The sequence below is a fragment of the Phalacrocorax aristotelis genome, chromosome 26 (genome assembly GCF_949628215.1).
Source record: "Phalacrocorax aristotelis chromosome 26, bGulAri2.1, whole genome shotgun sequence".
In the NCBI taxonomy this organism is placed as follows: domain Eukaryota; kingdom Metazoa; phylum Chordata; class Aves; order Suliformes; family Phalacrocoracidae; genus Phalacrocorax; species Phalacrocorax aristotelis.
Window position 1 is genome coordinate 103,839 of NC_134301.1, and position 22,570 is coordinate 126,408.

General features: G+C 47.9%; 2 protein-coding genes across 2 annotated transcripts in view; both read left to right on the forward strand.

Annotated features, from left to right (window-relative positions):
* Positions 1 to 22,570, forward strand: part of LOC142048705 (keratin, type II cytoskeletal 6A-like) — a 111,368-nt gene that overhangs the window by 56,934 nt on the left and 31,864 nt on the right. The window lies entirely within an intron of this gene.
* LOC142048707 (keratin, type II cytoskeletal 4-like) lies at positions 5,848 to 11,313 on the forward strand. The gene is made up of 9 exons (XM_075075845.1): positions 5,848 to 6,306; positions 7,146 to 7,360; positions 7,675 to 7,735; positions 8,394 to 8,489; positions 9,093 to 9,257; positions 9,344 to 9,469; positions 9,749 to 9,969; positions 10,281 to 10,309; positions 10,835 to 11,313. The coding sequence occupies exons 1-9, from the start codon at positions 5,848 to 5,850 to the stop codon at positions 11,311 to 11,313; spliced, it is 1,851 nt and encodes a 616-aa protein (XP_074931946.1).

The following is a 22,570-nucleotide window of genomic DNA, read 5'->3' on the forward strand; positions in this document are numbered from 1 at the left end:
TGCAGGGAGGCGTGGAGCGAGCTGCAAAGAGCATGGAAACTCAGCTCACCCACAAGGGATGTGTAGGCCAGGGGTGCGGATTGCAGCTGCGCCTCCATGCCGCAGGAACACGCGGATCTAGACGTCAGCTGTGAGAGTCAGGAGAACCAGGACATAAGACCTAAAGTAGAAAAATGAAAGCCCCGTTCTACTTCCAGTGGTAAAAATAGCCTCAACCCCCACCTTACACACGAGGGAGAGGCACGTTGGGTACAAGCACGTTCCAGCATCGTGAAACCACATCAGAGAAACTCCAACTGGGATCACATCAAAAAAGGGACACTTAAAACACTCCTTTTGATTTCGGCTCTTTCTTTAAAGGACTAGTGGTTGTGTTGGGGCACTTATTATCGCTCGAGTCCTGCTTCCCAATAGCCTTTTTTTTTTTTTTTCCCTGATTAAACCTTTGCTATCTGTGAAACGAGTTATGGCATTTAATTCAGCACCCTTTCCCTAGAGTGCTCTGGGAAGTGTTTCTGGAAACGAGCTCTCCAGGACTCACCATTTCATCAAAGTCTCTCTGACGTCATTTTAGGCAAGTCAGTGGAGTCGTAGCAGTGAGACACACGGGGTCACGGAGAGCAGGGGCAGCACTCCAGGGGTGCTCTTTGTTCGCTGTCTCGGAGCAGTTTGGTCACCCATATGCAGGCAAGTCATAAAGGAAATCTCAATTCAAAACACCACATTTCACCTCCCGTAGTCAGCACGGAGTAATTATGCTGCTTGTATTGCTATTGCTTAGTGTCCTGACATACGCATAAATTACAGCACCCTCGCTTCTATCTTGGTGACTCAAGACCTTTAAACATTTTGCTCTTTTTCCGATAAAGTGCATGGAGTCGCCACCTGGTTTTTAGTATTTCCCAAGAATACAGAAACGCCCTGTTCCTAAATTGGACAAGACGTATCTGCTCGTTAGAAGTCTTAACAATTAAGCAGAGGTGGCAGGGCCGCCCGGAGCGTGTCATATAGATCCAGGTGTAAATAAGGGAAGCCTTTTAAATTCAGCTAATTTATGCTGATTTGCACCAAATTTGGCTCCTACCCAACGCTATTCAATGGGTGTTTTAAGATTCGTAGAGAAGTCATGTCAGTCTCTTTGCATTTTTATAGCGTGTCTACCACAGAAGTGTGACGATAAAACACATTTTATACCTCTTCAAAATCTGCTGCAATGGGGTCATTATAGGAAAAAAAACCCTCAGGAATGTGCTTGGTTGTTTTTTTTTTCAGCATCATTTTAGAAATCCTACAACTACCAGCTCAGGATTTCAAAACAGATCAAAGGGAGATATTTTACTGGACATTTGAGCAGATTAAAAAAAGAAGCCAACAAATTAGGACGATAAATCAACCATAAAGCACTGAAGCGCTTGGTGATTAAACTGATGAAAGCCAATGCGCAGAACAAAGAAATGAACCTTAGAGAGGCAAGTTGGACAGATAGTTTTTACAAAAGGGGGAATCCAGAGGGAAGGTCTTTCCTGTCCAAAGCAATTGTGATTCAGAACTGGGAGAGCTTTCTCTCCCCCGCCATAATTCTCCTGTCATAGGAAGCTATTTCCCAATCAAATATGAAAAGCACAAAAGAAAACAGTCACAATCTTTAATGAAGAAAACCACAAGAAAGATTTGACAAGTAAAGAACAATCGAGCAGCCATAAATATTCATTAAGAGGGGTTTAAGTGTCTCATAAAGGTTATGGTGTTCCCACTGAAAATAGACGATCCTGTCACTTTTTATGCAAGAGAAGAGTAAGTCAGGGAAATGACACAGAATTAGTGTTGCTTTGTCACCTCCAAACTCCCCCCGCCATCATTTCTGCACCTGATAAGTGAATTTAGCAAATGCTTTACTTTAAACCTGTGACCAGCCTCTCCGACCACCAGCGCTTCGTGAGTCAGCCGGGCGTTTCACCAGACGTTCAGCGGTGCGTGGCAAAGCCGCACAAATCGCACCCAACGTGGGCTTGGGCACCAGGGCTTTCGCGTAACGAAAGGACGAGCTTATCTCCTGTGCTTCCCAGGAGGACCTGACCCAACTTCCACAGGCAATTCCTTCTGTATGTCTCAGGGACCCTCTTCTGCCCAAGGAAGCCGCTTCAGCTGGGAGGGCTAAGAGCTCCTGTAGATTATAGGGAATATGCTGTAACCTAGGAACAGCGGCGATATTTTTTTTCCCCCTTTCCTAATCTTTTTGCTTTCACAGGCACTGTGATGCCACCCCGTTTCGGGGGCCTGCATTCCCATCCATCCCACATTCATTTCCACTGTGCAATTCTGTGGGAGGAAGACATCAACATGAAAAAGATCAAAACAATCCTTCGCTTTGTTGCAAGCCTCAGCTTTACAGGCGCTCATCACCGCACGGAGATATGCGATGTGCATGCATCAGGGGCTGAGCAGATCTGGAAGGCGTGTGATGTTGTGTGTTCTCATTAAGACTTCAAAGCCGCTAAAGAAATTGGGCGCCCAAAGGGTGGGACTAAATTCACCTAACTTTAACCATCCAGAAGTGGGGCGCCTGGTCTAGTTGTCTGGTTGTCTAGACTGCCTCTGGTAGTCAGTAAGAAGAGAGGTAAGTACCTCCAGAGGTGGATTCCTCCCACCTGTCTTAGCTGCCTATTTTCGGATGCGATGAATCACCGTCTGGAGATGCCTATCTTTTTCCATTAGCCATAGATGGAGTCTCAAAGATGACATTAGAATGCATGGCTAGTTTGATGGCTGAAATAGGCAGGAAGGTGCACCCAGGCCCAGTGTTTGATGAATTTTATGAGCAACATCCTTTGAAAAACCCAGCCTCAACTTCTAACAAAGAGCAGATGTAGGCTAATGAGGGGAAAAAATACATGACCAGATCGAATTCCCTTGGACAACTTTGGTTATAGGATACAAGGGAACGAGGCTGTGCTAATCAGATCAATTCTTTAGCATCTCACGAATGACATGGACAAGAGTCAACACAGTCCATGAAACTGTGTGTATAAAACTACATGTTACGACCCAATCTTCCATCTCTCAAACGCTGTTAGCACATGTAAGTTATTGCCATTGTCCTGCCTGAATGCCATGAGTTTTCTACGGCTGTGGATAATTACAGAGATGGAGCATGGCTCTTCGAGACTATCGCATAAAACATATTTTAAGAGCTAGTTCAGATTCATCTCTGGAGGCAAAAAAAAAACAAATTAGTGAACTTCACATGTTCTTATAATGAATTCCATTTCCAGCAGCGCATTCAGGGAGAAGAATGCTGACAAAGGGAGAGATTGCGAGTTGTCCAACTGACTCGTTCAGCCTCTCATCAAAACATTTTCCTTTTTTTGCTTCCTCAGTCCTTCCCCTCCTTTTTTATTTTTTTTTGAGTCAAAAAGATGCGATTTTTGCTTCAGAGTATTCTCCCATTTCCCATGGCCATACTCACAATAACAGACTGTTGATTCCCGAGTTCTGAGGTACCAACAGGCGAAACAGTGGTTGCTCCTTGGAAAGACCAAACAGGCGTTAACTGAACCTTCTGCACAGCTGCCTTCTCGTGGGGATTCAGGAGCGACACCAGGGATTTGGCCAACACAGAAATTTTACCCAATTCTGGGCAACTTACGCCCAAAATCTCTTACCTACCAGGTTGCCAGTGGCTCTGAAGGCGTTTTGGAAGTGGGGCTGCTGCAGCACGGCTGGCTTGCAGACGCTTAATTGCAGTCTGTGATGCGTTCCAGGTGTCTCCCACACAGCCAGGGTGTATAATGGGGTGCAGAAAGGGAGCCGTGGCTCGCCGGCCTTGGGTCTGGCATCTGGTCCAGGATGCAGTTTTCCTACATAAAGCGTGTAACAACTGGCTTTTGTACTCTTCTTTGGATTCAAATGTGCATTTTGCGTCTGATAAATCTTTGTTTGGAACTTAAAGGACCTGTGAGGTTACAGGCTTAACTTCAAGTCTCTAATACTTGTTTTAACTGATATTGCCAATTGTGCTGGCAACCCAGTATAAACTGTGAGCCCTAAAAGGCTATAAACAAAGGTGTAATCTGAAAGTCATGCTGTAAATATGTTGATTTATCCCACCTGTATAGGGCAAAAGTACCAGTTTAGGCAACTAATTTGTACCACCAGCCCCTCAAACTCACGTAAGTTGCAATTACACGTTCAATTAATAGCCTGGCGGATCTCGGTGCTGCAGTCACGTCCTATGGTTTCAGTGTGCATGTCTTCTTTTTACGAACCTGATATTAGAAGGTTTAATGTTTTAAGGAGGTTTAGTGTTGTTTTTATGATTTTCACCGCCTGATCCTAACTCTTGGAAAATGTTTTTGGAGGGGCGGGGTTAATGAGGATGAGGGAACACGGCTACCACGTGTCTCCAGAGCCCGTCATGTTGTACGTTTAACATGCAGTCTCTCCTAACTTCAGTTAGGAAAGGCTGAGGGCATTTAGCTGTTTGCACTATAATGTCTCTTTTTCTCCCAAACACTTCACTCTCAAAGAGCTGAAAGAGCCCTATTGTTCTGGCTTTCCAAATGTCAGTGTGGCGAAGGCCCCGAGATGGTTGGCAGGTAGGTTCACTGCCTCACCTCCTTGGGCTGGTGATTAGGACCGAGAGCTTCATCTTGCCAACATGAGTCAAAGCCATCTCTGGTGTCCAGCCTAATCTACTCATTAAGACTTCCTCTGTTGATGGAGAAAGACCAGAGCCTGCGGAGGGTGAATCACCCCGGTTGCCCCAAGCATGGACCCGAGGGTTGCTGTCTCTCTCTCGGAGGTGTATCTCCACTGGGTGTCAAGGACGTGTCTGGCAAAGTCACGCAATTTTTAGCTCTCGCTTCTTGAATGAGGTGGATCTCACCAGGCTGAAATGTGCTACTGTTCCTTTTTTGTTCCCTGTAGAGACTCCCAGAAGATGCATCAAAAAGGTCTCCAACACCCAGCTTGGTAGAAGCTCCAATATAGCAAGGGCCAAACATTTACCTGTGTCAAATGAGTTTCACGTTCAGAATTTGCAGCATTACTCAAGTGAAAATGTCACCGACTGCACGGAACATAAACCTAGTAAGAAAACTGAAATTTGCCTCAGTTCCTGTATGCAACCTCCTCTGTTTTGGTGGCGTTTCATGTGGCAAGAGAAGGTCGGTGTGAAATGCTGCACGGGAATGTTTTTTGGAGGCATTTTGAGTCCTTGTATATGAATCCAGACCCATAACTCAGTGAATTTGCTGGTTTTTCAGGCACAGAAATGATCCGTCCATCACAACATGATTCCACAGTGTTTTTCCATGGTTGGATGACTTTTTTTTTTTTTTTTTTTGGTTACTTTTCCGCACCCAGAACAAGCCTGGTGAGAGGAAAAAAGGAGAGATTGTGAAATTACCCCCACAAAGTGCAAGTCTGCAAAACATGCCATCATACACAAAAACCCATGAGACACAAAACCCCAAACGACACACTGCAAACAAATCACAAAGAGTTTCTTCAAAAATGTTTGCTAAACTATAATTAGCGTAAGTTAGGGGAACACTTCAAACCGTAATATATTCTAAGCCAACTTGCAAACAGAGCACTTTTAGATTCCTTTTTATTTCCTCAGTAGTTAGTATTTGCTGGGCTGTTTTGCATTTTGAGGAGCATTTATTGCTGCCAGGCAAACCAAACCCTTAAGCGCTTTAAATTAAGGTCCTGATCCTATCAAGGCCAGCTTCCCAAATGTATATAAGGGGTAGCATCACTGTGTCACTTCAGCGGGATCTCTGTTCCTCTCCTGCAGAAGAACTTCCCCCTAAACGTTCATATTCCACCTTCAAATAAGCCACGATGAGCAGACAGGCGCCTACAGTGAGATCCGTCCTGGGACGAAGAGGCTTCAGTTCAGCTTCGGAGATCTGTGGTCGGAGCTACGCCGCCTCTGCCTGCCAGCCTGTCCGATGCGGTGCTGGTGCCTATAGCAGCAGGAGCGTCTGCAACCTGGGTGGAAACAGGAGAATTTCCTACGTGAACGGGGTCTGCGGTGCTGGATGTTTTGGAGAGTTCGGCTTCGGCGGCATAGGCTACGGTAATGTTGGAGGAAGGGTTGGCCTTTGCGGCCCCAGGGGATTTAGTATTGTGAGAGGTTACCCCGATCGCAAGGCTGATGGCATCCAAGGCATCTGCATCGATGAACGCCTCCTGAAGCCCCTCTGTGTTGGGGTCGACCCGCTGGAACATGAAATACGCTGTCAGGAGAAGGAACAGATCAAGACCCTCAACACCCAATTTGCCTGCTTCATCGACAAGGTGAGTGCAAACCTGCTCCCGACTTGCACTTCTCTGAGGAAAATAAAACACAGCCAACCTCTTCCAAAACCCCGGACGAGCTCCTGCCACGAATCACTGAGCTGGGTCCGTGCAAGGGTCCGGATTCCCACAGAGCCATCTCGGTTCAGAGTCAGATCTTCGGCACTGGGGAAGGACTCGTTTCAGCCACATGCTGGTCCTGGTATTTGATGGTGTTTGTATTGTGGCCGTGGTAGCACTGGGCTTTCTTGCAGGTGTCTCCTCCGTGGATGGCCACAGTTCAAGGCTGGATTTCTCGTTGCAGCCTTGTTCTAGCTCAGCTGGAAGTTACAGCCCTGACAGGCTCATCTTTCCGTCCCGTATTAGACCCTTTCCCCCACTTTGTCTTTAAATATAGCGACCATTCCAAAAACGTCCCTGAAGGTGAAGGAAGATAATCTTGATTCGGGCACCAAATGTTAGATTTCTAAGTCTGAGCTGTCACCTTAGGATGTCTTTGTAGAAAAAACAAGAGGCAAACAGGTTCCACCCTCTGGGGACTCAATCTCATCCTAAAATACATCACAGGGATCATCCAGAGGGGCTTTATTTCTATTCATTGGCGAGAAAGGCAGATTTAGAGATGTGACTTTTTAGATTTCTAAAAATTTAGACATGTGACTTTCAGATCTCTAAGTAAGGGCAGATGATTTTATGATCCTCATGGCATATCACCTCTCACTTCCCCAAAATCCTGTTCTTACCCCTGCAGTTTCACTGTGAGAGCAGACAGTTGACCCAGGTGTCGAGTTATTGCATTCATCTCTTTATTTGAAGAATTGCTACTTTTTGGCCTGCAGGTCCGATTCCTGGAGCAGCAGAACAAAGTGCTGGAGACCAAGTGGGGCCTCCTGCAGCAATACGTCCTACCAAAGAAAGGGAAAAACCTTGAACTGTACTTTGAGAATTACATCTGCGACCTGCGGAAGCGCCTGGACTGCTTGCTATGTGAAAAGCAAAAACTGGGCAGCGAAGAGTGTGCCACGAGCCAGCTGGTGGAGGAGTTCAAGTGCAAGTAAGGACCTCCCGGGCTCCTCTAGCTGTTGGCACTTCAGTTCTCCTCTGGTTCATCTCAGGCAACGTCTCCCAGACATGTGGCACATCCCCTTTGGGGACGTCACATTCCTCTGTCTCACTAAGTCTTTGCATTGTTAATGTCGTTCATGAAGAAGCTTCTGATCTTGGGCTGGTGTAATGCTTGGTCTCCGTACCCTGATCCTGGAGTGCCTGATGGCAGTCTCTGAGCAAGGGGAGGTTGTTATTTATACCTGATCATTAACATCTGATAGAATTGCTTGGCTCAGGCCTTTTCTTCTCCTTTTCCAACAGATATGAAGAGGAAATCAACAGACGCACAACCGTAGAGAACGAGTTTGTGGCACTCAAAAAGGTGAGAAGCTCCAAATACATGAATCATTATACCTATAATGGGTTTATTTGGTGTAAAGCTTGGCTGAAATAGTGCTTTATTAGCAAATGCCTGGCAAAAGTGTTATATTAATCTGAAGGAGGGAGGCCTGTAAAGAGACGCGGGGTCAGAAAAAGAGGCAATTGCAAGTAGAAAGTAAAAATCTATCCCCAAAGCTTCTATCATCAGCACTATGGCAACGCTTCTGTTACCCCGAGCACGTTCTGGAAGCGTGATGGGAGGGTGTATTTGTGGAAGGGGGACAGAGTGGGAGGTGTCACACCGGAACACCCGGCGTCTCATACGCTGACAGCCTCGTCACATCCTTTATACTCGGACAACAGATGAGTAGAAATCATTTGAACAATATTGAAAAAAGTTATGTTTAAATACCCATTAGTCAATTCTGAGTTTGTAGCTAGGTCCTAAGTATAAATAAACTAATCCCTGTAAGTCACATTGGAATGGTTTGGTTTTCCTTTAGGATACACCAGGGCATCTTGACTCACCCTCTCACACCTTTCTGCTCTTGAAATCTTGTAGAAACACGTTTCTGGTTTTTTGGCGCTGCCTCTGTCTTCTCTGTGTTTCTCCAATGTTTTCAGCAAGATTGGGCTGGAATGTGTCTCCTCTTTTTCAGGATGCAGACTGTATCTTTTTGAACAAGGAAGAGTTGGAGGTGAAGGTCGATCTGTTAAGAAGGCAGTTAGAGCTGTTGAAATGTGTGTTTGAGGAGGTGAGTTTCTCTGGTCCATCCCAGGAGTCTGGCGGTGCTGCCTCATCCTTCAGGCGCTCCAAATTTCTACAGCTTGAAACCCCTCTTGGACCCGTCTCATCCCAAGTCCTGAAAACTTGAAAGCATGGCCGTACAGGGTCGATGTAATATTAACACGATTGTGCTGGAAATAGGGTGGTTCCCCTTTTCTTAATGCAGCTGCAGGTATAAATTGGCTGTGTCTTAACTCTACCCCTGAGAAAAGAGATGCGTCTGCCTAGTTACTCCGGATCGCAGTTGTCTGATTAGAGCTAAAGAGACTCCCAGCTTAATCCTGTCATTAACATCAGTAAAGCAGCTGAAGATGACAGGATACCAAGGGTTAAGTCACTCAAATTCCTTGCCCTTGATGTGGGCAGAATTGCTGCAGGTCAGCATGTAGGTCACCAGCTGACATGTGGCAACTCATCCAGCAGGGAGGATTTTCTGCTGAGCCAACCCGAGGGACATTTCTTGACTTGTTCTAGCCATCAGCTGAGCAGTGTGGCTCTTTGTCCCAGCTCTTCCTTCACTACAAAGTCTGAGGATTGCTAACAGCTGACTAAGCCATTCCCCAACCTGTAGGAACGAGCTCAGGTAGATCGCCAGCTGTGCGACACTTCGGTCATCGTGAAAATGGACAACAACCGAGACCTGGACATGGAAAGCATCATCAAGAATGTTGAATGCTGGTACCAAGAAATAGCTCAGAAGAGCAAAGAAGAAGTTGATGCTTTCTATCAAACCAGGGTGAGTAAGAAGCAACCTGGGCGTCTGCCTGGCAACTTAACAGGCTGCAGGTTAAAAATGATGATTGCCTTGTTTCTTGGTTCCAGTTTCAGGAGCTTCAGGATAAGAGAGGCAAGTATTGCGATGATCTGCAAAGCAACAAGTGTGAGATTTCAGAGCTAACCCGGATGATACAGAAGCTGCAGTGTGAACTGGAGAATGTGAAGAAGCAGGTAGGAAAGGCCCGGAGGCGATGTCTCCAGAACGGGCAATGTCTTGGAGGACAGCTCAGATATGGGGGAAGATGACGCACTGGCCTTCAGTGGACTTAAGGCCTGCTCTAGGCTGTAGTTGGAAAGTGTATAGTCAAAAAGTGGGTAGAGAAAAGGGATGCTGGTGGGTTTCTATTCTGTTTGCAATTGGAAGAATGGATTAATCCAAAACCAGAATGTCCAGGAATTAGGCAACAAAGGCCTTGAACACACCTGCACTGTTATCCTCCCCTCTGACAGGTCTCCTGCCTGCAAACCTCCATTTGTGATGTTGAGCAGCGTGGGGACTGTGCCCTGAAAGATGCCCGGGAGAAGCACGTTGAGCTGCAGAACGCCCTCCAGAAGGCCAAGGATGAGCTGGCTTGCATGCTGCGGGATTACCAGGAGCTGCTGAACGTCAAGCTGGCCCTGGATATTGAGATTGCAACATACAAGACTCTACTGGAGGGTGAAGAGAGCAGGTGGGTGACAGAGACCTTGTTCCTTTTCTCCTCTATGTCAGAGTCCAGAACAATTCCAGCTCCCAAGTGAATTTTGCAAGTCCAGGATCCTCCCAGATCAGAGAAACTGGGGCTGGAGAGATGGCTGGAGGCCGTACAGGCCACCCTGTGCCAGCAAAAACAGTTCCTGTCCTAGGGATAGTCAGGCATGTTACAACAAGGGATTAAGTGGGCTGGATGTATGGCTGGAAGTTATGAGTAACGTCAGGTTGCTAGATGTGCGTGCAACTGGTTAACAGGATAACGTGCATTTCTCTTCTCTCCCCTAACAGGATATGTGTGGGGAACCCGGTGAGCGTGTGTAAGTAACCCGAAGATTTTCAGCCATGAGGGTCCCTCATTCTAGGAAAGGCAGTTTATGGAGCAGCAGCATCTGCCTGCCCTAGCTCCCTCTGCCTCCGCCTCCCTTTTCCATTTCAGCCCAGGCTGATGTTGAAGGTTTAGACCCAGAAATCTCAAATACCTCTGAATTTTTTTTAAAATATCAGCTTTTGATGGAGGGTGGAAGGGCAAATTCATGACCCCGTTCTACTCCTGGAGGCCGCAGTGAGCTGTCCTGGCAAACCCTCTGGGCAATGCATCAATGAGCATTGAACCTGGGAAAGAACACGCCACCAGCCAGACGAGCAACGTGGGAACTGGGAGGATCTGTGAGGGGATGTGTTGGGACATGGGGGAGGAGCTGGAAGGAGCAGGGGCTCAGGTACATTGGGCAAATCTAGGGGAAATCAGGTTTGGTTGGTCCTGTCACTCATGAAACAACTTGCCTCGTGAGACTCTTCCAGTTTTCCTCTCTAAATAATTAATCCTGTGGGCTGTCTTGCAGCTGTGGTCAGCAGTGGCTACAATATCCCCGATGACTGCGGGATGCTGGCTGCAAACGCGGCTGCGTGTGGCTACGGCTCCCTGGGGAGACGGTCCGGACGACACAGCTCCCAGAATGGAGGCTTCAGCTCCCGGAGCGCTGGGATTCACCCCAAGAGAGTCATTAGCTCGGTGGCCAAGCAGTGTGTCCCAGAGGTGTATTGCCAACCCGGAGCGGTCAACTGCAAAAATGGGGGATTCAGCTCCCGGAGCGGGGGGTACCCAGCTCGCACCGTCATCAGCACGGGAAACGCGGGCCTGAATGCCAGGATCGGGGCTTGCCAGGCCGGTGGGGTGGTCAGCTTCGGAAACCAAGGCTGCGTCATCAGGCAGCTGGGGGGCTCTCCCGTCGTCGTTGCCAACAGCCCCGAAGTTGTGGCGTGCAACAACGGCGTGGTGGGGAACTACGGGGTCGTCAGGGACCCGTGCGTTGTGCCGTAGGGCTGGGGAGGCGGCACGGCCACCAGCGCTGGAGGGCAACACTTAGACGCGCAGCGCCTACAACTGAGATGATGCGGGGTAGTTTCTCTGCCCACTAGTAGCAACGCTTGTCACCAAGCCCACTCCCACACCTATTAGCATCAGATATATACCCCACCAAGTTATGTTTTCAGAGTCCCCAACCCTAAAGACACATCTAGCAAGCTTCTCCAGCAGGTGCTCAACACAGTATTATTTCTGAGTTTATACTGCCTAGATTATCACAGCTTTAAGGGTTTGCTTCTTGCACTGCCCTGTCTCTCTGGCTTTTCCCATAATGAGCAGATTCATCAACAAAGTTCTTCCTTGCAAGACACCTCTTTTTATTCCAGCTCCTCCCAAAGCATTTCAGAAAAGAGAGTGATGATTTAACTTCCCCAGGAGGCACAGCAAAGAGCACGCTCCCCGTTTGGTGTTTTTTGTTTGTTTGTTTGGGTTTATTTTTTTATTTTATTTTTTTTTCTTTTTAGTCAAAGAAGAAACCCTGAGCTGCAAATTTGAACTTAAATTTTAAGCAAGGCAATTTCAGCTTTCAAAGCACCTGCTAGTTACACTGCAGCCATAGGCTTTTTGTGGAATTTGCTTACAGATGAATACGTAGTACTTTCATTTGCTTCTGCATGTTAGGGGTGGCTAGTTCAAAGCGTGCTGCTTTTTAGAAGAGCTCACCCCCCCATCCCCACCCCCAAAATGCCAAGGGAAGTTATTGCTGCATAAATCTTCTGAGCTGACATCTTGTACTCACATAAACAGAGCTTCTTGCCTTGACTGCTCAAACTTCCCAGCTTTTCACCGCGCCTTCAATAAACTGCATTAAAAGTAAATGGTTTGTCTCTGAATTTTTCCATAGATGGTATTTAAAGAAATTAGAAAATGGGTGAAGAAGTGCTGTTTCATGGGCTATGGGGGGAAGAAAGCACCAAACAGATCTTTTGATTCTCTTTGGGCAGTTCGGAGCATGGTGGAACTCAGATGCTGGGAGGGTCCAGTGGTGTTTATTCTGTTTTATTTAGCTCCTTATATCACACGGCCTGTAAGATATTTTATAGCCCAACTGATGTCAAAGACTGCCAGAAAGCCCCAGAATGCTCTGAGCACTGTGAGATGTCCCCTACGACAAGTCTGCCAGCCTGTAGCTCCATTCATTGCTGCAGCCTCAGAACAACCTGTTTGTCTGAGCCTTCCACATCGCAGCAGTTGAATGAAGACAGATGCCAACCTCTGGGCTCAACGGGCTCGTGATCAGGGCCTTGCCGTGCCAGTCTCGTACGTATTTCAGATGTAAAAACCTTTGCTTCAGTGGCATTAGGGCTGACAAAGTGTGACATTTACCCTTGTATGACTTAAAAGGCAAAGGGATAAGTTATGAAAGCTGTTGACCATAACGAGGTGGAATTGACTTGGTCTTAGTTTGAAGACTCCCACGTAGAGCTGACCGTGTGAGCTGGTTGCTGAGGGCTCATTTCATGGGAGAAAACCAACATTTCCATGGGGTGATTCATCTGACCAAACACAGGCGCCTAATTTAGCATGAAATGCATCAAGCTCTAGACTCTACCGACTGCATCAATTAGATCCTTTGGCTCGGCCGGCAGCCCGGGGCAGGGGTACTGGCGCAAATGGAGACACCACCGCGCGAGACACCTGCATGTACTCAGACGCATACACCCTGCCTGTCATCCGCTGGGTTTGCAGACGCTATTATCACAGTGAATTTCTCCCTGTCTCCAGCACATGAAGAATTACAGGTCACGCAGCACCACTAATCTCCCCGCTCTCACAGGGCAAAATTCTAATTGCAACCTAAAAAAGTGAATATTAAAGACCGGCGCAAGGAAGAAGATAAGCACCTTTGGGGAAAGGCATGAGATGTCATTTCTATGCAAAGAGTAGAAACTGCCTCATCTATCTTTGACCATCTGCGTGTCAGACTCCGGTTACGTGAGTCCTCCAGCAGAGCCCCTCTCTTAAACGAGGAAACCCAGTTCAGCAGTTTATCTAACTTTTACATGGCTACGATTAGATGAGATGGAGCCCATGTAGGTGGGTAATTTAGCATCTGACCTTAATGCACTCACCACTTGCAAATGTCATCTGGAAAGAAGGCAAGCCCAATGCCTAGAGTCCCTGCTGAGCCATTAGGCAGCTCCAGTTAATTGCCTGAATGTCACCAATTCCCTGTGTGGTTTCAGGACGTCACTCTGGGCCACAGCCAGGCGGCGTGCACAGGACGGCTGTCCAGGAACCACTGCAGCTCCAAGTTTGGGTCTTCCTTGTGGCTATGAGGAGGCATGGCCACCCCTTCGCAATCCATGGCCAGAACAACTCGGCTTGGCTTTGCTTCAGAGGTCATTTTTGTTGGGTTTTGGTCTTGCTAAAAAAGACAGTTGCTTGAGAAAGAGGAGGTGGAGGAAGGCACAGCTTTGGGACCTGGGGTTAGTCCTCACCAGCTGCTGCTGGTTGACTCGACCAGTTGGTCTTGCCCTTCCTTGCTTTCCCTACGTGGCCTGGCAAAACAGGAACCGGCTTTGCATGACATTCCCAGCCTCGAAGGGGTGAAAGCCCAGCAAGGCCTAGGTTTTCCAGAGCTTTCCCCTCCTGACCATTAAAGCTGGGACACCAAGGTGTCCCCAGACAAGAGGAGACTCAAGCCTGGGCTCCCGGCTGCAGTGCCTCAATCTCTTGCTTCGGGGGTGAACTGCAGACAGGAGTCTAAAGTAACTTCCTAACATTAGCAAAGGTGACTTCTCCCATCCCAACCGAGGAAGCAGCAGGTGGCTGCCTAATTTCACTGGGAGAATAATTATCTTTTAGTGGACTGAATAATGGAGAGAAGAAAGGAAGATGATACCACCTCTTCCAAAACAAGGGCAGCTCCTTTCCTCCTCATGTTTGAGCCAACACCCAAATATTCGTAGCTATAATTTAGCCAACCAAAGAGGAAAATGAAGGCTGCATTTACGTTTTCTCTATGGCTACAGTTGAATGGGCAAGCTCTTAAGATTTTGTCACAGTAGCAAAAGGAAAAGGTTCCTCTCAAATGGTTTTCAAACTATTCATTAAAGCTTGTGTTACAAGCTCAGGAATATTTCCTGGTAAGGGATTGCTATTTTTCTTTCCCAGTTTGTTTTTTTTTTTTTAATCTTGAGGATTGTTTTGCCTTTTTTTTTTACTTTTGCTCTTCTTTCTAATAGCAATTATCTTAAACTGTTGTTTGAAGCTGGGGAACTGGATTTTCTGTCAGTTAAAAATCATGAGAGAAAACCTTTTGATAATTAAGAAATGTTTCCAATCAGTTCTTTTAGTAAAAAATATTAATAATTTAAAAATGCCATTCCAGTAATTTTATTCTATTAAATGTTTTGGTGTTTTGGCCAACCAATAGAGGCACTCCAAGCCAAAGCCTACCATGGTCAAGGAGATGAAGAAGAAATTGGGAAGAAGCAAAGGCATCTAGACTAAGCGCATGGTCAGGGCCTCCCCCATCATCCATGGGGAGAGATGGGCAACTCGGAGGGTGCCCACTCCAAAAACCAAGCATGTCTTGGGTGTGTTGCAAGAAGAGCAGTATGAAGACAGGTGACCCTACTCCTGCTTCGGGAAACCCCCTGCAAATATGTCACCACCTTCTATTACCAGCATTTTCCATTTCAGCCGTCCTGTTCAGGGTGGAACGCTTCTGCCACAGATTCATCTTCAAGAAAGGCAGCCTTATCACACTGACCCACTCACCCTGAACTTAATTTATAGACTAGAAAGGGTGACTCACCTTCTCCTAAAGCATCTCTCTGCACTAAATACAACCAAGACAAGAACGCAGGAAGAGGAGGAAGAGGTGGGACTCCTACAGGAACAGAGAGAAAGTCACCTCCAAGACAGTCATCCCCAGAGCGTGTCCCTGCAGTAGGAGGCAGGAGAGACGGCACAACCGCAGCAATCAGCCGAAAGCACGCACTTTGCAGTAAATATTTGAACTGGTAATTAACCTGAGTGGAATACCTTAAACAGGGAAATGTTCTCTGAGTCAAGACTGTCATGAGCTTTTTCGCTCGCTCATTATTCTCTCTCTGTGTGTGTGATAGTTACTATAATGTTTTTTCATGTCAAAACCAGACACCAATTACTACTAGCCAAACAAAAGCATGCAGGCTCAAAGGCATTTAACTCATCCCAACATAAGGGATACTTTCAAAGTCTGCCACTAGACGGGCTCTCTCCCTCCCTGCTCTGCCCCTTCCCTGCAGGGAAGGTGCCACTTTCTTCTCTCCCTACCTATAATGAGCTAAAGAAGCAACCTCTTCAGTCTCGCATTGCACAATGGGTCTTTGCTTTTGCCTTTTCTGCTTCTTGCGAGCTAAAAAGGCTTCGAACTCATCCAGCCTTCGAATCAGTAGCAACAGCAAGAAATTCGAGTGGCTTTGCTGGAACAACAACCCCCTCCGGTCTCTGTGCAAGTCTGTGGCGACCTTGGTGGTGACCACAGTCAGGGTGGCGCAAGATGTGGAAGCAGGTACCATAGTTTCGGCTTTAAAGGTCTCAGAGACTGCAGGAACCCTGGTGAAGTGCAGGAGGTTTGGGGTTTGTAGCAGCAGAGGACCTTGCAGGATGAATCATAGTGATGGTGATCCTGGTCCCACTCATTCTGCAAGCCGTAAAAGCAGCCAGAGCCTCAGCATAGATGAAAGCTCCCAGCAATGGTACAGCTCGGGGGCTGAATCCTCTGCGACTATGAAATAAATACATAAAGAGATCTCGGGAGCAAATCTGCCTGCTTTGCTGATAAGGGAGGAGGAGTTTTGCTTTATTCCGCGGTGATTTCCTTACAGAGCCACACTGGGAAGCCCCCAGTCACATCAGAAAGGCACGGTTTGGAATATCCCACTTAAAAAAAACCCAAAACCAAAAAAACCCCAAATTGGTTAATTTCAGCTTTTTATCCTAGGAGTTAAAAAAAGTTTAACTAGGTCAGAATTTCCTGGAGGACAGAAGTTGCATTTTTGTGGTCTGATGAAGCGGATGTAGATTTATTGCGTTTTTTACCATTACTCAGGGAATCATTATCAGGGAACATATTCTTTTTCTTCTTCTTTTTTCTTCAGATATCCAATTTTCAAGCTACGTATCCAGCACCCAGGAAGCACAGTGGCTTTATATCCCCTTTCTGACCCCCCACCCAAATGAGACGGCCTAGCCGGCTTCCTGATACGTTGCTTTCTGCTCTTTGATGCAGACACCATTTACCAGAACATTACTTGTAGCACACAGGGTAGGCAGCCAAGTGGGGTGTCTTGTGGCTGCACAGATGGGAAATCCGAGGCGGTACCTTCAGCCCTGCATGTGCAGCCCGAGGAACCGGGGAGACGCTTTGCACGGCGGGTGGGAACGCATGGTACCCAAAGAGCCTGCCACAAAGCAGATTGTGGATAAATACAGGTAAGAAATTAGCCGGTAATTAGTTCCTCCTGTGAACACTTATTCCTTGCAGCCAGACGGCTCCACAATCCACATTATATTCCAAAGCAAGTTGTTTCTTGTGATGTGGTCAATATTACTAACGGGAGGGAGAGGGAAGCTTTTAGTCAGAGATCTCACTTGAAAAGGGATGGATCAGGGTAGGAGCAAGAGACTCCGGGCCTTTGGTCCAGGCTCAGCATGTGGGTGGAGGATCCTCCAACTCCCTGGGTACAAGCGAGAAAGGATTGGGCTGGATCTTTCTCGCTGCTGCTTAATACAACTTCTTTCCTTTTAAGGTGGTTTTAAGGGAAAACCATCAGTTTTGTTTGGATGCTTCAACTCGGCTGCACTAGAACAAAGTGAATTTCGGACCTTTCTCTCTGACGGCCAAACCAAACATCTGACCTGGCTGCCCCCAAGAGATTTTTTTCTGTCTTTGGTCAGCATTTCAGGGTTTCTCTTCTACATCAATCAAGCATTTTCAGGAGGCCTACCCTTCTCAAAACACCAGCCAGCAGATTTAACTTTCCTTCTCCACTTTTTCTAGGCTTGCGTCATTGAGGTGGCTCGAGGAAACTGCCAACGGCAGACGACACGATCCGCAAGCCTGCTTAGAATCAATGAAGGGAACCCAAACCCAAACCAGCCACGCAAACCAACTGGCTAGTTGAGTGTGAACTGCTCGGTGTCCGCCTGCAGCCGGTCCCGCGGCGGCTCCCGGGGAGGGGGACGGTGCACGCCGTGCCGCGACGGAGCCGCGGGGACAGGGCGGGTTTGTTGAGGCAGGAGCTGGAATTGCTGAGATGTGTGTTTGAAGAGGCAGCAGTTCATCCCTTTCTGTCCACAGGCAAATGCAGGTTATGTGTTTTTCCTGGAAACACCCTCATCTATAGCACAGCCCAGTTTAGCACCGACAGAGTTGGGTTTCGGGGCTGGGATGTCTACTTACCCAACATACTCGCTAACAGGGCTTGTGCGCTAGTTGCCTTTGGGACCAAAAATCCCACTGATGTTCTTCAGGGTTCAGGTGCTACCTGCATGGGGAATCCTCTGTCTGTACCCAACGCTCGTTGGCCATGGTCCAGTAGGTGGATTTATCCTTTTTCAGGATTAAAGGAGGCCTGGTGTATTCCTCAGTGGTGAATCACTCCAGGCCAGATTGTAGCTGCAGGTCGAAGACTCCCATTATACAATTAGTCTGCGTTTCCCCAAAAGTGATGCAAATGAGGGGGAATTGCTCCAGACTGCAACTTTTTTCGCGACCTTTAGGCACAAGCTTTGCAACACCTCTGTCGCTGTGAGGACGGACAGCCGATGGGAGATGGGCACCATCAGAAACCCCAGCACCGAACAGAGCTCAGCGCAGACATCGAGGCCTTGTGCCACAAACGGAGGACACATCAGCTACTGAATACCATCGCACAAGTGCAACCCCAGCTCTGGAGGAGCCCAAATGCTCGCCTAGGACAGTGTATTAAACAGGATCTCTGGTAGCTTTCTTGAAATGGGCTGTTTTGCACAACAGAAATTAAATCAACAGTGTTATTCTTTGAAGAAAGGAGGCAGGTGGAAGGGTAAAGCATAAAAACCTCTTACATTTTAAGGTGCTCTTTCAGCTCTGGGGTCAAGGAAAGAGGATTCAGCGTAACTGAGAAACTGGGTCGGAACCGTCAGCAACCGAGACCTCCGGCTTCGGAGGTGAGACCCTGAGCTTGCCCCGCAGCGCTCTGCCAGTGACAGTGATGAAGGGTTTGGGTGGGAAGGAGGTGCTAAACCTCTGCAGAGCAACTGGCAATTATGCCAAACCCAGTAGCAATCTCACAAGCAGCTGGTTCTCTTTATCATATATTCTTGGAGTAACTTGAAAGAAGTCACTCAAAGGCAGTATGACGCTTTGGGGACAGTGTGCCTCGGGTGTTCGTCAGCCCTTAATTGAAATGAGGCCAATGAAGCCAGAGTTGTCATGCTCGGTAATTAAAGGGAAAGTAAAGCCACCCGTCCATGCTTTGACAGGTAGCCTGTCTGCAGACAGGTATTTGCGATGCTGAGCAGCGCGGTGACAGCATTTGCAAAAACGCCTGGGAGAAAAAACACGAAATGCTCTCTGCGTTAAGCCAAGGAGGAGCTGGAAGGCCAGGTGTGCAATTATTAGGATGCCTTGAACACAAAGGTAGATTTTGGTCATTGAGATTTCCACATGCAAGCCGTTTCTGGATGGAGAACAAGAGAGGCAGGTGTTTAACACTCCCTGGTATCGCAGGCAGCGCCCAGCAGGCGGATTACCCCATGGGATATTCGAGGAGAAAAAACAACCACATAATAACAAGAACAAAGAGAATAACAAGGCAACACACCGCTGCGGATGTCGCTTCAAGAAATTACACCGGAGTTCCCCAGATGAATCTCCTCAGCGCGTGCATCCCCACTGAGCGGAGGAGGAAGATGGGCGCCTGATTCACTCGGGATCACCTGGGCGCAGACTTAAGAGTAGCTGTTGAATGAAATCGAGCATTTCTAAGCTCCCACTCAGTGCAGTTCCTTCTGAAAGTTGCAGATTTGCCTAATATCGCATTCCCTTTTATCCCCCAACAGAGCGTGGCCAGGGAGCCCTGTTGGCACAGCCATGAAAAACGTGTGATTCACAGGAAGACTTTCTCTTTTCCATTTCTCTGCCCCATTTCTGTCTTTCTTTTCCAGTTACTGAGCGCTGGGTTTTCTTGCAGTGCACGTTCCCGAGTCTGGTGCAATGGACGGCGATGGTGGCCCGGTTGGATTTCAAACTCAGTATGGCCATGGAAGGGTTTCCTCAAACAGCAGATTTAGGCCAAGAAGGGAAGGAACCCGCCTCAGAAACACAGCGAAATCAACGCGTGACCTCGCCTCTCTGAAGGCATAATGATCTCGCGCGCTGGAGGACACAGCTGCGGCGGAGCAGCATTTAGCTTTGGGAGGAGGGATTACCAGTCCAGAGGTATAATCACTACCGTTGCTTGCCTTTATCTCCCTGAACGGGTGGTTTGCCAGCAATTCAGCGAGTTAACCTCTGGAAATGGAGGTTACAACCCCGTAGGCTTGCTGAGCTGGGGAAATAAAGACCGTGGTGCCCTGTGTTTCAGCTGGCTGCTCCCCAGGGCAGATAGCAGTGGGGTTTAGGTAACTTTGGAGCGGGTGTTTCTGAGTATTAGGGCTGTGATGAATAGAATTTGGTTGCAGATTCCTCTAGGACAAATACTGATCTTTGTCTCTAGTTAACCCCGTGGAGACAACCATAGCACAGAGCTTAAGCGCCAAGCCATCACCTCTGGAGTGACACATTGCGAGTTTTTTGCATGTTGGTGGCAAAATGAGTCACAAAAGTGACTCCAACCATTCATTAAGATAATAGGTATGTCCTCTAGAAGCTATACCTTCTGTAATCTCCTAAATCTGGGTGTCCATCTGGAAAGCTTAATGAATAGGTGCTCATAAATGCAGCATTGTTGTTCCTCCTGGTTTGTATTTGTCCTTTTATTTCGCTGAGGCTGGTAGCTGCGTACAGATACCACCTCTGCTCTTGGATCATGCCCCCATGGCCCTGCAAAGCGTGACACCTTGTCTCCAGGCCCTCCTGTGCTGGTGACTTTAGAAAACAACCTTCTGCTTGATGATACCAAGCTGTCCCATTGACTATTCATGGAGCCCATGCCTCTAGCTTCAACCTGGTGACTAGTTTTTAGGTAGCTGAATTCAGGCAAGAGGACTCCCATGCTAGAAGTGTTTTTATTCTTTTATGTTATCTCACCTGCCAAGCCACTTTTACAAGGCCAGTAACAGGGTTTGCTCTCTCCTGAACATCTCTCCTTGCCCCTCTCTGCAGAGTGATGCTTTTTCATTCAGCGCGGCACACAGAGATCGTATTGCCGATAAAAGCTCTGTGCTCTCTGCTCTGCTGCCAATAAACTGCACGCAATGTTTGTGCCTCGCCTCTACTTCACTTTTTTATAAGAAACCTGTTTGTAAGTTTGCAAAATTAACTCTATTACATTAACCGCACACACTGAGCAGCTACTTTCTATGGTCGTTATTATACAGAGTCACGTGCACACGCAGGCATAGATCTACAGACCTATTGATGGGAACTAGTTGAAATTCAACTAGGGCTGAATTTCCCTCCTCCCACACTCTTCCCTTTCACGCAGCTGCTGGAGGGCATCTCCGGAGTCCCTGGTTGGCTTAATGCATGAAGGAACATGCTTTCTGGTTAAAAAAGTCTGTATCGTAGAAGAGACAATTGTCCCGTGAAAGAGTACAGCAGTATTTCCAACCTCAAAGTCTGACGTGGTTCTCATGGCTGCTTTTTACGAGGATTTTTCCCCAGAAAAGCACCTTCAGTGCAAACCTCGCGCCCTTCCCTCGGCATGCGGTCGCTCTGCCTCTGCAGTGGCAATCCCCACTGCGTGGTCCTGGCTCTTGCGCTTTCATCACCACACGGCCAGACCAATTCCGCCCCATTACTCAGAGCCCTAATGGCCCATTGGGCCCTGAGGGTTAGCACCAGGTTGGTCAGATGATGCAAAAGTGCCTTAAAAATGCCTATGCAAAAGAGGAACGTCACAAAGGAAGGGGGAGGATGCCCATGGTGTTTGGTACGAAACCTATTTGTCTGTTGCAAAATAAGATGGTAAATAAGAGCTACGCAGGAGGGTTTCTCGGCTTTGGTCACCCGGTAACACCATCGAAATGGAGATTTAAAAAATCCCACTGCAGTCAAACACCCAGAAGTCACAGAAGCTCTGGCTGACAGACGCATACAGCCCCGCATCCAGCACCCAGGTTTTCCATCACACGAGCGAAGAATGGCCCAAGAATATGACAAAGTTGCCCAGAACAAAGCACCTGGATTTGCTGTCAGGGCACCGAGCGTGGCCTCTCCATCGCAGAGGACACAGGCAGGGCAGACATCCAGCTCTGGCTAGTAGGTAGCTCTCCGTGTTCCTTGCATAAAACACCTCTCTTCTTAGCCAGGACACCCCAACATCTCTCATCAGTACTGGTGACGTGACCGGCATCAGCCACCACAGCTGATTATTGTCCAGCAGAAGAACTGCAGAAGGAGGGTAAAAGTTTTGGCAAGGCCTTCTCTGGAAGCACTGCAAATGCAATGGTGCCCATGGGCAGTGACTGCTGATGCTCCGGGAACGGCCTGGGAGGAACCTCAGGAATTATCCTGTCCATCTTTTAGCCCCAAAGCAGCATAAAAACTATAATGGCCAGGGACGAGCCAGGCTGAGGAGCAAGGGAGGAAAGCAAGGTGCCCAGTGGCGATGGAAGGAGCCCAGACCATCATCTCTATCCCGCTCCCCACAAATCCACCATCTGCTTTGATGTGGGAGCAGAATCAAGTTGCAGTTAAGAGACCTTTGGAGGGCTGGACCTGCGGGACCACAGGGAGATGTCCCAGGGGCCTCATTAGCCATTCTAATGGCGACTTCGCGGTCCCTTTCGCAAGGAGCCACAAAAACTGCCCAGCCTCCAGCGAGGGAGGGAGAGCACCAGCATGGCCAAGCCCTGCCAACCCTGTTTTCTCAGGAGAGGGTCTTAAAAAGCGGTTTTCTCTCCAGGAGAAGGCAGGCTTGGATGGCTGGGTTGTTACAGCTGGAATCATACCAGGATGTTGGAAAACCCCCCTAGGCTCTCCCTATCTGCACGGATGGCTTAACAGGTCCTAATTTAGTAAGGTGCTTAAGCAGAATTAATTTAGCCTAATGTATCTGGGTACGCGTAA